Genomic DNA, 15,531 nt, shown 5'->3' on the forward strand with positions numbered 1-15,531 from the left:
GTAAACTATGGTATAGATACATCCATTTTTTAAAAATTTAAATTCTAGTTAACATACATCCATGTTTTTTCATAAGTTTTTACTGCTGTGTGTTCCATCATATAACTACATCACAATATATTTAGTCTGCTGTTGTTGGACATTTGAGTTGTTTCCACGTTAGAGTCATTTAGAATAAAGCAATTATAAACATTATTTACATGTCTTTTGGTGAACATATGCACACCTCTCTCTAAAGCAGTGTTGTCCCATAGAAATTTAATGCTACCATTTGCAACTACGTGGATGGAACTAGAGGGTATTATGCTAAGTGAAATTAGTCAGAGAAAGACAAAAATCATATGACTTCACTCATATATGGACTTTAAGACACAGAACAGATGAACACAAGGAAAGGGAAGCAAAAATAACATAAAAACAGGGAGGGGGACAAAACAGAAGAGATTCTTAAACATGGAGAACAAACAGGGTTACAGGAGGGGCTGTGGGAGGGGGGATGGGCTAAATGGGTAAGGGGCACTAAGGAATCTACCCCTGAAGTCACTGTTGCATTATATGCTAACTTGGATGTAAATTAAAAAATATACATATAAAAGAAGTTTAATGCTAGCCACAAATGTAATTTTACATTTTCTAGTAGCCACATTAAAAAAGTAAAAAGAAATAGGTGAAATGATTTTAACAATATAATTTAGCTTAATATAATCCAAAATATTACCATGTCAACATATGGCACTAGCCATAGTGGTCAACAGCTCTATGCAGCTAGTGTTTACCAGGTTAGCAGCATGGTTCTAGGCTATTTAGCTAAAATTGGCATTGTTGGTTCACAGAATATATACATATATGCCTATTTTCCTATCTATATTTATATCCATTTCTATGCTTATATCTGCAGTTGCCTTTAGTAGACACTGCCAAATAATTTTCCAAAGCTGTTGTGCCAAATTACACTCCCACCTGAAGTGAACAAGGCAATTATCAGTACATAATTCACCCTTACATATGAGAGGGAACTGTTGATCTTTAAGTAAAGCCTCCCTCCAGAAAATTTAATTAAAACAAAATAGGTGTGAGGAGAGAAAAGAAACACAATCAGGGAATAATGGATCTCTCTCTTTTTACTTTTTTTCTTTCTTTTGCTTTTCATAAGCTGATATTATGGAATCTCTAGAAGGACAGGTTAAGCAATCTGCCCTGGGAGCAATTTCACTGGGTTATGAAGGAAACCGATTTCAGTGATGTGGAGGTTTTCTGGATAGCATTGAAAGTTTAGCTAAAAACTGTACATGACAAGTTATCTCTGCCAGTGTCCATCTGTTGGAACCTCTGTATTTGAAACCAGATTTGAATCTTTTCCTTTTCAGAATTTTTGAGCTACCATTTGGTCAAAATTCTGTTTCAAATGGAGCCAATTTGACCATGGGAGCCTCAGGCTCTTTTTGATACACCAATTGGATATTACCACAGGATAATGGTTCTGTACCAACATTTAAACACATGAATATTAGTGGAAGAAGACCAGAAAAAGTATGAGATCATAAGAAGTATGGAATCCACTTCATACCCAATTTTATAGTCAGCCTTGGCCTAAATAGGATAATAAGGCTCAAGAATCACTTTGGTCAACCTTAGCTAACAGGTGAACTTTTTAAAAATCCTCACTTCAAAATCTTAAATCAGCTTTTGTATGGCTGGCCAGTAAACACTAACTACTTAACTACTCTGATCTACTCTAGGTAGCACATTTTTGCTAATCTGTGGAGTATCTAAAACTTGAGCTGTTTTGTTATTTGAATGAAAGTCGGTGGTAAGTTATACACCACATGTTTCTAGTTTAAGAACAACAAGCCAGAATAGAAATTCTCATACATTACAAACTGGTGAAATTCAGAATCTTGGATCAGATCCTTAGCATGTTAGGTTCTTAATAAAATATGAGAGACTGCCTTTTTAAAAAAAAAAATTTGTAGTAGTAGTAATAATAGTAAGAATGGCCACGTGACCATGGTCCAGGTAGCATTTTGATGTGGTGAGCAGGGGAAAGTCATTTGATTACTTAAAAAGAATAATGTCAGGGAATCACATAGAAAAAGCACAAAACAGTTGCCTGTGAAAATTGAAAGGAGCCCAGTACTCTCTGAAAATTTAAGAACCGTAAAATTTTTTTTGGTTGAAATACTTAATTTCTCTTATTTTCAATTCATATAAGTTATTATTTCAATTCATATAAGTTATATAAACCACTCTGGGCAGTCCTTCAAATTGCTAGAGACCTAATTTGTCTATATCCTCCAGAAGAAAACAAATTATACCAATTTGTTTTCTTAGAAAGCAGTTTATATTTGTATAATGGAAAAAACTCCTACAACTACTGGGTATTCTAAAAGAACTAATTACAGAAAGCAATAACACTATTTAAAGAAAAAGGGGCAATGATATTTATTAAAAATGCTTATCAGTGAGGAAAATAAAAGGAAATAATTGTTTGCAAGGAAAATAAAAGGAAATAATTGTGTTTGGAGAAGACTCATTGCTGAAAATCTTAGTAATTTTGTGATACCCTTTTCAGTTCAGCAGGACCCTCTCAGAATCTTTTGCATTGTGGTCACTGAATTTTATCCATTTTTAAAATTCCATTGTAAAAGGATTTTCTCTCTCTCTCTTAATAAAAGAATGAACTAGTTAACAGTTCTAGAAATTATTAAATCTTGCTTTATATAATTGTCAGAAGCCCTATTTGTTCATTTAATTGTCTAATTGTAATGACATAAATGTCTTTTCCCTCCTTTTTCTAGCCTGATTTAAATAGTTGTGAAATTATTCTACCATTTAGTAAGTTCAGTATATACTAAGAAAAAAAACAGACTAACAGATACCAGAAATTCAGTTAACTTTCTTTTCTAAGATCTCCATTATGTAGAGCAATTTATTAAAGTTAAGAGTTCTTAGGGAGAATTACTGTGCATGGAGATAATTCTTGTTATACATAGCATTGACTTTGGGGTCCAAAGAATTTTATCTAGTGTTAGATAAGGTGTGAACAAATTCTCAGCACTGCAGACTCACACACCAGGAAATACCAAAACCCTCAGGACAAATAGCCAATCAAAAAAGACTTGCAGGTTAGATTATCTGTCATTTACTGTCTAACAGAGAGTGGATCCTTGTGAACCACCACCCAACAGAGATCATCTCTGGATGTTTATTTTATAAAAGCAAAACCAGAATTCCACTTTGATACCACTGGCGGGAGAAAATGATTGAAAATGTACAAATGCTAGAGAAAAAGACTTGTCCAAGAATTACTTGTAGTAGTATATAAAAGTCATAGAGCTCAATTTCTGCTCCTGAGATTCGACAGAAAAATCAACCTCTAACACAAGGTGCCCCGGTCAGGTGCAGGATTCTCCTGGCTACAATGATGTGTCTCAGGTGTGTGAATTTTTGTGGAAATAGGTGCCAAAAACTATTAAGGAAAAATATAGCAGAGGCGATGGTTAATTTTTTATGTCAATTTAGCTAGGTCTCAGCACCTAGATATTTGGCCAAACAATATTCTTGATGTTCCTGTAAAGGTGTTTTCAGATGAGATTAACAGGTAAATCGGTAGACTTTGACTAAAGCAGATTGCCCTCCATAATGTGAGTGGGCTTCATCCAATCAGTTCAAGGCCTTAGTAGACAAAGACTAATCTTTCTGAAAGAAGAGAAAATTTTGTCTGCAGAAAGCCTATGGAGCCAAACTGTAGCCTTTTGTGGGTCTCCAGCCTGCCATCCTACTTTGCAAGGGTAAAGCCTCCATAGTCCTGTGATCCAGTTCCTTAAAATGAGTCTCACTTACCTGTCTATCTATCTGAAGGGCCAAGGATGAATTAGTATGTTGTCTATATTAGTTCTATATTGATTCATTTTATCTGGAGAATCCTGACTAATATAGACAACCTACTCTTTCACCCTTGCTATTTCTTTTTCTTTTTTTTTTTTTTTTAACGTTTATTTATTTTTGGGACAGAGAGAGACAGAGCATGAACGGGGGAGGGGCAGAGAGAGAGGGAGACACAGAATTGGAAACAGGCTCCAGGCTCTGAGCCATCAGCCCAGAGCCCGACGCGGGGCTCGAACTCAGGGACCGCGAGATCGTGACCCGGCTGAAGTCGGACGCTTAACCGACTGCGCCACCCAGGCGCCCCTCACCCTTGCTATTTCTAGAGAAAGGGGAAGAGGAACAAATATTTGGGACCAGTGAGTTTTTTCTCCACCTTGGCCAGTCTTCTCTGGCTCTGGTTGACGAGGTCACCACAGAAATCAATTACAGTTTTACAAAAATGTCTTGGCAGTGTAGTCGAGGAGCAGGTGCAGATATCCTACTGCTTAATGCCCATCATGTCATCTTTGTACCTCCGCCTTAGTTAAGTCAGAGGACAACACTCCCCTTATTAGATTATCATGGATACATTTATGGAAATTTGTTGTGCTAGCAAGAGTACGAGGAAAAGAATTCTCCTAGTTAGAAAAATAAAATGAACGATAAATTGGTACCACTCCAGTGGAAGGCAAATTTACAGGATTTATGATTTACATTAAGAAACATATATATTGTAACCACTATGATAGAGCAATTGCATTTACAGGACTCTATCCTATAGAAATACTTGTACAAGTGGCAAAAAATATGAGTACAAGGATGATGACTGCAGAATTATTAGATTATCACGAGACCAATTTACTTGAAAAAACAGCATGTAAAAGGCTAAGTAATTGGTACAAAGAAATGCCTTCATTAAAAATAATGCAGGAAATAATAATGATCATGACTCTAGCACTTTTTAAACTTGTTTTATTTTTTAAAATTTACATCCAAATTAGTTAGAATATAGTGCAACAATGATTTCAGGAGTAGATTCCTTAGTGCCCCTTACCCATTCAGCCCATCCCCCCTCCCACAACCCCTCCAGCAACCCTCAGTTTGTTCTCCATATTTATGAGTCTCTTCTGTTTTGTCCCCCTCCCTGTTTTTATATTATTTTTGCTTCTCTTCCCTTATGTTCAGCTGTTTTGTTTCTTAAAGTCCTCATACGAGTGAAGTCATACGAGTTTTGTCTTTCTCTAATTTCACTTAGCATAATACCCTCTAGTTCCATCCATGTAGTCGTAAATGGCAAGATTTCATTCTTTTTGATTGCTGAGTAATACTCCATTGTGTGTGTATATATATATATATACCACATCTTCTTTATCCATTCATCCATTGATGGACATTTGGGCTCTTTCCATACTTTGGCTATTGTTGATAGTGCTGCTATAAACATGGGGGTGCATGTGTCCCTTAGAAACAGCACACCTGTATCCCTTGGATAAATGCCTAGTAGGGCAATTGCTGAGTCGTAGGGTAGTTCTGTTTTTAGTTTTTTGAGGAACCTCCATACTGTTTTCCAGAGTGGCTGCGCCAGTTTGCATTCCCACCAACAATGCAGAAGAGATCTTCTTTCTCTGCATCCTCGCCAACATCTGTTGTTGCCTGAATTGTTAACGTTAGCCATGCTGACAGGTGTGAGGTGGTATCTCATTGTGGTTTTGATTTGTATTTCCCTGATGATGAGTGATGTTGAGCATTTTTTCATGTGTTGGTTGGCCATCTGGATGTCTTCTTTGGAGAAGTGTCTATTTATGTCTTTTGCCCATTTCTTCACTGGATTATTTGGTTTTTGGGTGTTGAGTTTGATAAGTTCTTTGTAGATTTTGGATACAAACCCTTTATCTGATATGTCATTTGCAAATATCTTCTCCTATTCTGTCGGTTGCCTTTTAGTTTTGCTGATTGTTTCCTTTGCTGTGCAGAAGATTTTTATTTTGATGAGGTCCCAATAGTTCATTTTTGCTTTTGTTTCCCTTGCCTCTGGAGGTGTGTTGAGTAAGAAGTTGCTGTGGCCAAGATCAAAGAGGTTTTTTGCTTGCTTTCTCGAGGATATTGATGGCTTCCTGTCTTACATTGAGGTCTTTCATCCATTTTGAGTTTGTTTTTGTGTATGGTGTAAGAAAGTCGTCCAGGTTCATTCTTCTGCATGTCACTGTCCAGTTTTCCCAGCACCACTAGAAGAGACTGTCTTTATTCCATTGGATATTCTTTCCTGCTTTGTCAAAGATTAGTTGGACATATGTTTGTGGGTCCATTTCTGGGTTCTCTATTCTGTTCCATTGATCTGAGTGTCTGTGCTTGTGCCAATGACTCTAGCATTATTGAGCAGTTATTAAACCCACACATATCCTGCAAGACACTAGTACACATTTGAAAAATTGAAGTATGTAAAATTTGCTACTAGCCCAAAGAAACATGACTTCATCCCAGAACACACCCTCTCGAGGAGAGATTGCATCAGGCCTCTCTTGTTCCCTGTTTTTAGAAATGCAGTGTCTCTTCCAGGCAGATTTTCTGGGAGGTCATGGAAGCGCGGAAAGGGGCCATTATGTCACTTGAAAGTAAGGGAAAGCAAGTATCTTGTCCTTTACCAGAGTGAATCTGAGAGAACCAAATTGCTGCTGTAAAAATACCCATTATGTCCCTGGGTGGGCTTGAACCACCAACCTCCTGGTTAACAGCCGAAAGCGCTAACCGACTGTGCCACAGAGACACTACACTTTGGTTTCATTAAAATAGAGTGATCTCTTACTCAAGAGATTGGGCAGGCTCCAAAGCCTCGAAAAACTGAAGATTAGAGTGAAAAATCGAGTCGTTCGTCATGTTTGAAACCGGTACATTGAGTGATTCTGAAACTAGCACAACCAAATGGCTTAGCCCCGCCCTGTCCCCTCACCAATCACAGAATCCAGAACCTCCAGAGACCCCGGGGACTGCGACCCCTCCTCTATTCTTCTACCCCCAGCCTGAGTCGAGCGAATCCCAAGGGAAGCTGAATGCCCAGGACACTCAATTAGGACTTGTTGAATTAATAATGCATTGGAGAGTCTGAATATCCAGTTATTCAGGATGTTCAGCTTCTAGTTAACCGCCTAGTTTTCTACGCCAACAGCTTCCAAAGATGGCACACCTTAAGTCTCCCCCGTTCTACTATAAACCTTTCCCACGGCTCCCGATGCCTTCGTTTCTTTTAAAACGCAAGTGACCATGGCTGACGCCCTTGCAAGGCGTATAAATAGCCTTTTGCTTTTCTCATTTGGTCATCGTTTATTCCCATACATTGTCGCCTTTAAGCTTTTTGTCCTTTGAGGAACTCTGAGAGCAGAAATAGAAGTGTTTTTAAAAAGGGGAAATTCTTTTCAAAAGATTTTAGTTTGGTGAATTGATTTCGAAGCCTGCAACATCCCATGGGCTGGGCAATGGAGGGGCCTACAGTGCACCATCTGTGCCGCTGGAGCTCCAAGCGCTCAAATCAACTGTGTTCCAACTTTAGTGGGGCCGATGGGGTCAGGGGGAGGGAGCAGGAAACGGGTCGGGGCCAAAAAGGAAATTTTAGAAGGGAAAGAAGCAGGCGAGGCGTTGTGGAACACAAGGAGGACCCCCCCCCCCCCCACAAAGAGACCTGTGGAGATGCACTGGCCAGATCCTGAGACATGAGAATTTTTTATTTCACTTCAGAAGGCACAGGTTTCTGGCGCGCCGTGATCGTATAGTGGTTAGTACTCTGCGTTGTGGCCGCAGCAACCTCGGTTCGAATCCGAGTCACGGCAATATGTGGTGTCCCTTTTTTTCCTTGACAAAATTTGGTACATCTTCCAGCCTCTCTTTTAATTCCCTCACCACTATTTGTGGCCTAAGATCGGGGTTTGCTGTGGCTCTCCAGCACTTTGCAGGCAGGAGAAAGGGCGGTCGGGTATTCGGTTTTCCAGAACCATGCCCCATATCTGAGCTTGCGCAGAACTATCACAAAAGGTAAAGCGCGGTCGGTAGCTTCCGCTTATGTAACGGTGTAGTCATAACCGTTTTTCTGGTTAAAATATTTCAAATGTTGATGGGGCCTTTTTAGACACTGTGACAAATGAGCTTTTTATCAATTTGTATTCGATAAGGTATTTTACAATAAAATCTAATAAACAAAACCTAGATTCAATGCCATTCTCGGCATTCCCCACCCAATTTTTATGCTAACAGTACATATTGAAGTACAATTCACAAAGAATAAAACGCACAAATCTTAAACGCACAGCCCAATGAATTTTGACAAACGCCTGACAATACCGTGACTGGGACTGCAGCCCAGGTTGCTGCGGCCACAAGGCAGAGCACTAGCCGTTATGCGATCACTGCGCAGCGCAAACCTGCTGGCAATTGGTGTGTGTGTCCTTTAGTATTTTTTTATGTAAACACATCCACACCTAGGTAAGAGCTATACAAAATTTCCCTCAGCCCAGAAACATCAGCACAGCCCTTTCCAAAAGATTCCCACCTACTTTCCCTTCATTTAAGCAAATCTGATTTCTTTTTGTTGTTTTGAAAGGACTTTATTTACATCTTAGCCACAAGTTAGATAAGCAACTTTGTTAAATGGCAGTCAAGATTTTGAGTCCCAGCGAGAAGAATTACAAGGCCCAAAACAGGCATAATCATTGTTATTTTTAAAGGTTTTATCTCTATACCCAATGTGGAGCTTGAACTTACGACCCCCAGATCAGAGTCAGATGCTCCACCAACTGAAACAGCCAGGTGCCCCAAATCACGATTATTTTTAAATGAACATTTTCTATATGTAAAATATATACATTCAGTTACAATTTACTTTAGAACTGAATTGATTTAAAAGCAAATCACCCACAGTTCCATGGTTATTAATAGTGTCCATGTTTTTATCTTTAATACCATTCCCTCCAAAAATGAATCAAAATTTCTTAAAGAAATTACCTTTTCCAGGAATGGTGCTGGGGAATTACAGGGTAAGCATGGGAAAGCTTGGATCAGAAACCAGTGATTCACTAACAATCTATTCTGATCTTAAAAAAACACAACAAAAGACATAGCCAGCTTGAAGGAATTCCCCCTGGCATGAGCTGTGATATTCTGAGCATGAAAAACAACTGTGATCTTTGTGCAGGGGTCATTAAACTATGGCCTGCTGGCCAAATCCCACTCAGAACTTGTTTAGTAAACAAAGTTTTATTGGAATACGACCATACTTACTCATTTATGTATTATCTGTGGCTGCTTTTGTGTTACAACGGTAGAGTTGAGCAGTTGCAAAAGAGACCATATGGTCAGCAAAGCCTAAAATATTTACTATCAGGCACTTTACAAAAAAGTTTGCTGACCCCACTCAAGTGGACTGAAAGACTGGATTAAGAAATATCGGAGTCAATGAAGTAATTTGCATACTGAAGTATTTAGGTTCAATGATCATGATATAACTTAACTTTAAAATGGTTCAGCAGGGGCGCCTGGGTGGCTCAGTCGGTTAAGCGTCTGACTTCGGCTCAGGTCATGATCTCACGGGTCCGTGAATTTGAGCCCCGCGTTGGGCTCTGTGCTGACAGCTCAGAGCCTGGAGCCTGTTTCAGATTCTGTGTCTCCCTCTCTCTGACCCTCCCCTGTTCATGCTCTGTCTCTCCCTGTCTCAAAAATAAATAAAACGTTAAAAAAAATTTAAAAAAAAATGGTTCAGCAAAATGGGGCACCTGGGTGGCTCAGTTGGTTAAGTGTCCAACTTCGGCTCAGGTCATGATCTCATGGTTTGTGAGTTTGAGCCCCATGTTGGGCTCTGTGCTGACAGCTCAGAGCCTGGAGCCTGCTTCAGATTCTGCGTATCTCTCTTTCTGCCCCTCCCCTGCTCATGCTCTGTCTCTCAACAATAAATAAACCTTAAAAAATTTTTTTAAATGGTTCAACAAAAAATTAAGTAGATATAAACGGTTCTGGTTCTGATTTCTGTAGTTTTGTGTTGACTATTTTTAAAATTCACACAATATACTTTTTTTGTGTGTCTGTCTATTTTTTTTGTTTTCATGCAGGATAATAACATTTTTTGAGATCCATTCATGCTATTGAATATATTATTATGGTGTTCTTGATGAGTGTTATTCCTGTGTGACCATACTGCCATTGATGGATACTTGGATAATTTCTAGTTTTGGCTATTGTGAACAAAGCTGTTATACATATACTTGTGCATTCATTTTCTGAGTATATATTTCATAGTGATATTGCTGGGTCATGGGATAGATGTAAATTCAACTTTATTAAAAACTGCCAGTTTTCCGGAATGACTGTGAGATTTTACCTTTTCAACAGCAACAAGATATAGTTACTGTACATTGTCAGCGGTTGATGTTCTCCCATTTTAAAAGTTTACTAATTCTTGTGAGTGCATACTCTTGTGAGGATCTCACTGTGGTTTTAATTTGTGCTTCCCTAATACATAATGATATTGGCTTCTTTTTTAAACGTTTTTATTATTTATTTATTTTGAGAGAGAGAGAGCGCACTGGGGAGGGGCAGAGAGACAGGGAGAGAGAGGATCCCAAGCAGGCTCCCCAACTGTCAGTGCAGAGCCTGAGGCAGGGCTCAATCCCATGAACTGTGAGACTGTGACCTGAGCTGAAACCAAGAGTCAGATGCTTAAGTGACTGAGCCACCCAGGCACAAGATTCTTATCTCTTTTGCCTATTTAGAACTTATGGTCCATATTGTGAAGAAAGACTATTCTGGTGTTTTGCTAATTTTTAAATGTTTTGGCTTTTATTATTGATTTCTAGAAGTTCTCTACCCATTCAATATCTGAGTCGTGTTCAGAGAAGAATATTGCAAACATCTTCTCCCACTCTGTGGATTGCCTCTTTACTTTTTTTTTTCTTTCTTTCTTTCTTTCTTTCTTTCTTTCTTTCTTTCTTTCCTTTCTTTCCTTTCTTTCCTTTTTTATTTTTTACAAATCTACACCTTTATTTATTTACTTTTCAGTTAGTTTAAATCCTTGAGGGGTACAGCATCACACGGATTCTGTGGCCAATGGCTTTAGCAGGAAGGTTGCTTCGGAATTTGGCACGAACCATGCCATTGTTTCCATGAGCACAAGTTACTTTTCCCCAGATTGCTCTGGTTTTATTCAGTTTGCCACCAGGAGTCACTGTGTTGTTCTTTGCTTTGTACATATAAGCATATCTCTTGCCTAGATAGAATTCAGTTTCATTCTGAGCATAAACACCTTCAGTTTTAAGAAGAGCTGTATGCTCCCTCTGGTTCTGGAGACCCTGCTTATAGCCAGCAAAAATGGCTTTGGACCACAGTCTTCCCGACATATTTGTCATTTCAGGAGTCCTGTTCCCAGCAGGCCTCCAAAGGTTCCAAGGTGGCAGAAAGAGAAAGGCCTTGCCTTTTTACTTTCTAATGGTGATTTTTGATGAGCAGAAGCTTTTAATTTTGATGAAATTTAATTTCTTTATTTTTCTTTTACTGTTAAGGTATCTTACTCTAAGACATCTCTCCTACCCAAGACTGTGAATATATTTTCCTACATTTTCTCCTAGATGCTTTAATATTTTAGTTTGCAGCTCTAGAATCTATGATTCATTTCCTGACCTCAGCCCAACATTTAATCACTTTAGCTTAAGAATCTTTGGCTTGTTTGCAGATCACCAACCTCCCAGAAATTTTTAAAACCTTTGATGTAAAAATATTCATAATAGTTTCCTGCTCTGCTCTTCACTGACTACATATCTTTGTGTTTCTATCCCTTATTCCTTCTTTTGCCTCTCTTTCCTTCTCTCTTCTCCTCCCTACATCTGAGAAAACCAGAAATACCTAAAGCCGAGAAGAAAGATCTGATCAATCTGTGCTTAAGAGCACAGACACTGGTTTGTAAATCTGATTCAGCCCTTGTGTGGCCTTGGAAAAGCTTAAGTAAAGTAACTTAAACTTTATGTGCCTGAATTCTTTCTGCTGTAAAATGGGGCTAATAAGAGTAATCTACTTCATTCTGTCATTGTTGGCTGTGACTGGATTTAGCAGCTACTCAATCAATAATGTCATTATCTAGTAGAATCATCATCCTCATTGTCATTATCCTCTGCACTATTTTCAAAAATCATCATTCTGATATTTTGCACCTTAATTAAATCATGGAGTACTCATGCTGCTGTGTTCTGCATGATGTCTGTGAAATTTTTTTTTTAATGTTTATTCTTGAGAGAGACAGAGCATGATCGGGGGAGGGGCAGAGCAAGAGAGGGACACAGAATCTGCAGCAGGCTCCAGGCTCTGAGTTGTCAGCACAGGGCCTGATACAGGGCTCAAACCCATGAGCCCTGAGATCATGACCTGAGCTGAAGTCAGACACTTAACCAACTGAGCCACCCAAGCGCCTCTGTCTGTTTTTTATATCAATAGTTCATGCCTTTTTATTGCTGAATAGTGTTCCACTATATGAGTATACTATGATTTGTTTACCAGTTCCTGATAATGGACATTTGAGTGGTTTCTAGTTTGGATTCTTGTGAACAAAAAACACTATGAACATTCTTGATACATTTTTTTTTTTTTTTTTTTTGGTATGGACATATGTTTTCAATTCCCTTGGAAGAATATCTAGGTGAAGAATTTACATGAATAAAGGGATATTTATGTAAATTTATGTTGAAATGTATAAGAAACTGTCAAACCAAAATGGTTATGACATATTCCCACTAAAAATCTTCACCAAGATTGGATGTTTTCAGACTTTATAATTTTAGCCATGCTACTGGGTGAAGTATCTCAGTGAAGTTTTAATATATATTTCCCTGGCAATTAATGATATTGAGTACTCTTTAATATGCTCCTCGCCATTTATATCTTCCTCTCTGAAGTGTCTATTTAAGCTTTTGCCCATTTTAAAAATGGGTGCTTCAGCTTTTAATATTGATTATAGGAGGTCATTTTATATTCTGGAACAGGGTCTTTGTCAGATATGTTTTGTGAATACTTTTTCCTAGTCTGCGATTTATTTTCACTTAATGGTTATCTTTTAATGAGAAGACATTATTATTTTAATTATTTTATAATTTAATATTCAATATTTTAATATTAATGTTAAAGTCTGATTTAATATTTAATTAGACTAATGTTAGTTTATTTTTAAAGTTTATCTATTTTTAGAGAAGGAGAGAGTGGGTGGGGGGTAGAGAGAAAGAGAATACCAAGCAGGCTCTACTCTGTCAGCACAGAACCAGATGCAGGGCTTGATCTTATGAACTGTGAGATCATGACCTGAGCCAACATCAAGAGTAGGTCACTTAATCGACTGAGCCACCTAGGAGCCTCTAGTCTAATATTACTTTAATATTTTAAAAGTCTAGTTTATCATTTTAATACTCAATACTATTAAAGTCTAATTTGTCATTTTTCTTTTTTACTTATCTTTTTGTGTAATATTTAGGAAAACTTTGCTTACCACCAGGTCATAAGGAGATTCTCATGTACTTTCTTCTAAAACTTCACAGTTTAGTGTGTATGTTTTGGTCTATGATCCAATTTAAATTAGCTTTTGTGCATACTGGGAGGTAGGGAATGCAGGGTTTTTCACTATGTAGATCTCTAGTTGTTTCAGTACTATTGGTCGGAATGATCCTCCTTTCCCCACTGAATTGCTTTAGTATCTGTCCTTGGAAAATAATTTGGCCAGAGAGGGTGGGTCTATTTTAGGGTGGGTCTATTTTAGGTGTTTCAATTCAGTTCCATTTCTATATATAATGTGTCCTTCTGCCACTCCCATACTATCTTGTTTATAGTAATAAACAGCTTAATAGTAAGTCTTAAAGTCTTCCAGGTTTGACTTCACACAGCTCAATAAATTTTGAAATGTATACATACCAAAGTAGCCACCACGCAAATTAAGATCTGTGGCTGCTTAAGTTGTCTCCTTTCATTGTAGGACATATGCCCTTACAGATTGTGGCTGATCCCTTAGCCAAAGATCCTCTATTACAGCCCCCAGGAAAAAGAAATCTCCAATTACCTTTAGAGCTGATGAAAAAAAAAAAAAAATGTCTGTAACACTTAACCATGAATATAGATTTTTCTTGGGGGGAAAAAAAGTTCATTTTCCAGGCCAATGACTATTATTTATGACCACGAATACAATGGTTTGCAATTTTCTGTTCTTTGTAGGGAGATAAAGTCCCAGGGAGGGCCTCTAACTTACTGGACTGATAGTTGAGTGTTAAAGTTGGTTAAACTTTAAAGTTGGTTAAAGTTGAAGGCTGACTTTGGAATTGACTTTTATTGTGTTAGAAAAGATGAGGAGGATGCTGAGGAAAGGTGTAGGGAAGAGTAGGTTGGAAGTAGAAAGTTGAATTTTGGGTCTTGCAGTGATTGTCAGATTTTGTAGAAAGAGGAATTTGGGGTATGGTAGTAATTGTCAGATTTGAGGAAAGAGGAACTTTCCACTAAAACAAACAACAAAAAAACTTTAGTGGAAACAACCAATACTTAAAGGCCTCATTTCTGAGGCTTTCTCATTTATATACATCGTCTTTCTTTCTCATTTTTGTAAAAATGGCGGGCTTCATGGGTTTTTTATGTAACTTTAAAAATGTGTATTTAAATTAAAAACTACTAACATTAAAATATTAATCATGAAAGTCCTAAATTCATCTGAAATTCGACCAACAGTGCATTTAAAATAAAATGGGCAGAACCTAAGAGACACACTTACCTGGCTGAAGTGCCATTCCTGGGTGTGTGAGATTCTCAACCACAGTTGCTTTTGCTAGTTTTCCCCACACCTGAAAGTCCTCATCCAAAACTCATCAGACACTGCTTCCTTCGCCAAAAGATTTTAAAGTAATCTTAAAGTACGTGCTTTAAAAATAAACCTGCCAGGTGCATCCTTGGAATCCACAAGAAACCCAGGGACAGATGTTCAAGGGCCAAAAGGAACTCACTGGGAGCCGGGCCAAGGCTTTGGCTCCTCTCCCCCCCCCCCCCCCCCCCCCCCCCCCTCCGACGGAACTCACCTTCACCAGCTACGGGACGCCGATTTCATCTTCGGGCTGTTTGCAGAGGAGGAAGGTCGCGTGGAGTTCCTCCCTCCCCCGGCTCTGTTTCCACCTCTCCGTTTCTGTCTCCTCCACGACGGTTCGGGAGCCTAACACTGGACAGGGCTGAAAGGGGAGACTGCCCTTCTCCTCCGGGTCCCTCCCTCCGGGGCGTCGGGGAAGCTCAGTCGGGCTGGGACGTTACGGCCCGCGGGTGACGCCCGCGGGGCCGCGAGGGCAGCGGGGTCGGGGTCGCAAGTTCGCCGCGTGCGTCCGCGTGCACCGCGCAGCTGCGCGTCGCCGGCGCCGGACACACTGAATCGACGCCGCCGTCGAGGGGCTCATCCGCAGGCCGCACGCAAGGGTGCGAGGCGCGGCAGACCGAGGGAGAGGGCGCGGCGCGCCGAGGGGCCCCGGCCTTGCCCCGGACCCTGGAGGCCGGGCCCGGAAAAGGCTAGTTTCACGGGCAGAGCCCAGAAAGCCTCAACGGCGGCCCAGCCCCGGGTCCCGAGGGTAAAGGCCCCAAACCCCGAAGTCCTAGTGGAGCGGGGGTCGCGAATGGCGTCATTCTCCCCGC

General features: G+C 39.5%; 2 protein-coding genes and 2 non-coding genes across 12 annotated transcripts in view; 1 reads left to right on the forward strand and 3 right to left on the reverse strand.

Moving 5' to 3' along the window:
* The window catches only part of LOC101100497 (myomegalin), a 47,125-nt gene extending 31,925 nt beyond the window's left edge, over positions 1–15,200 (reverse strand). For 4 of the 9 annotated variants that reach the window (XM_045033432.1, XM_023259095.2, XM_023259094.2 and 1 more), the window contains exon 1: positions 14,934–15,194. The gene's annotated coding sequence lies outside the window, so the exon portion shown is untranslated. Of the gene's footprint in view, positions 1–14,933 lie in introns of all 9 variants that reach the window. The other 5 variants (XM_045033437.1, XM_045033436.1, XM_045033433.1 and 2 more) reach the window with 5 other exon arrangements.
* TRNAN-GUU lies at positions 6,558–6,631 on the reverse strand. Its single transcript has one exon. It is a non-coding gene; the product is annotated as a tRNA-Asn (tRNA).
* On the forward strand, positions 7,617–7,688 carry TRNAH-GUG. Its single transcript has one exon. It is a non-coding gene; the product is annotated as a tRNA-His (tRNA).
* LOC123379044 (60S ribosomal protein L35a-like) lies at positions 10,875–13,008 on the reverse strand. The gene has a single exon (XM_045033444.1). The coding sequence runs from the start codon at positions 11,247–11,249 to the stop codon at positions 10,908–10,910; it is 342 nt and encodes a 113-aa protein (XP_044889379.1). The 5' UTR covers positions 11,250–13,008; the 3' UTR covers positions 10,875–10,907.
* Positions 15,201–15,531: the final 331 nt, after the last annotated feature.

The sequence above is a fragment of the Felis catus genome, chromosome C1, assembly GCF_018350175.1.
Source record: "Felis catus isolate Fca126 chromosome C1, F.catus_Fca126_mat1.0, whole genome shotgun sequence".
Taxonomy (NCBI): Eukaryota; Metazoa; Chordata; class Mammalia; order Carnivora; family Felidae; genus Felis; species Felis catus.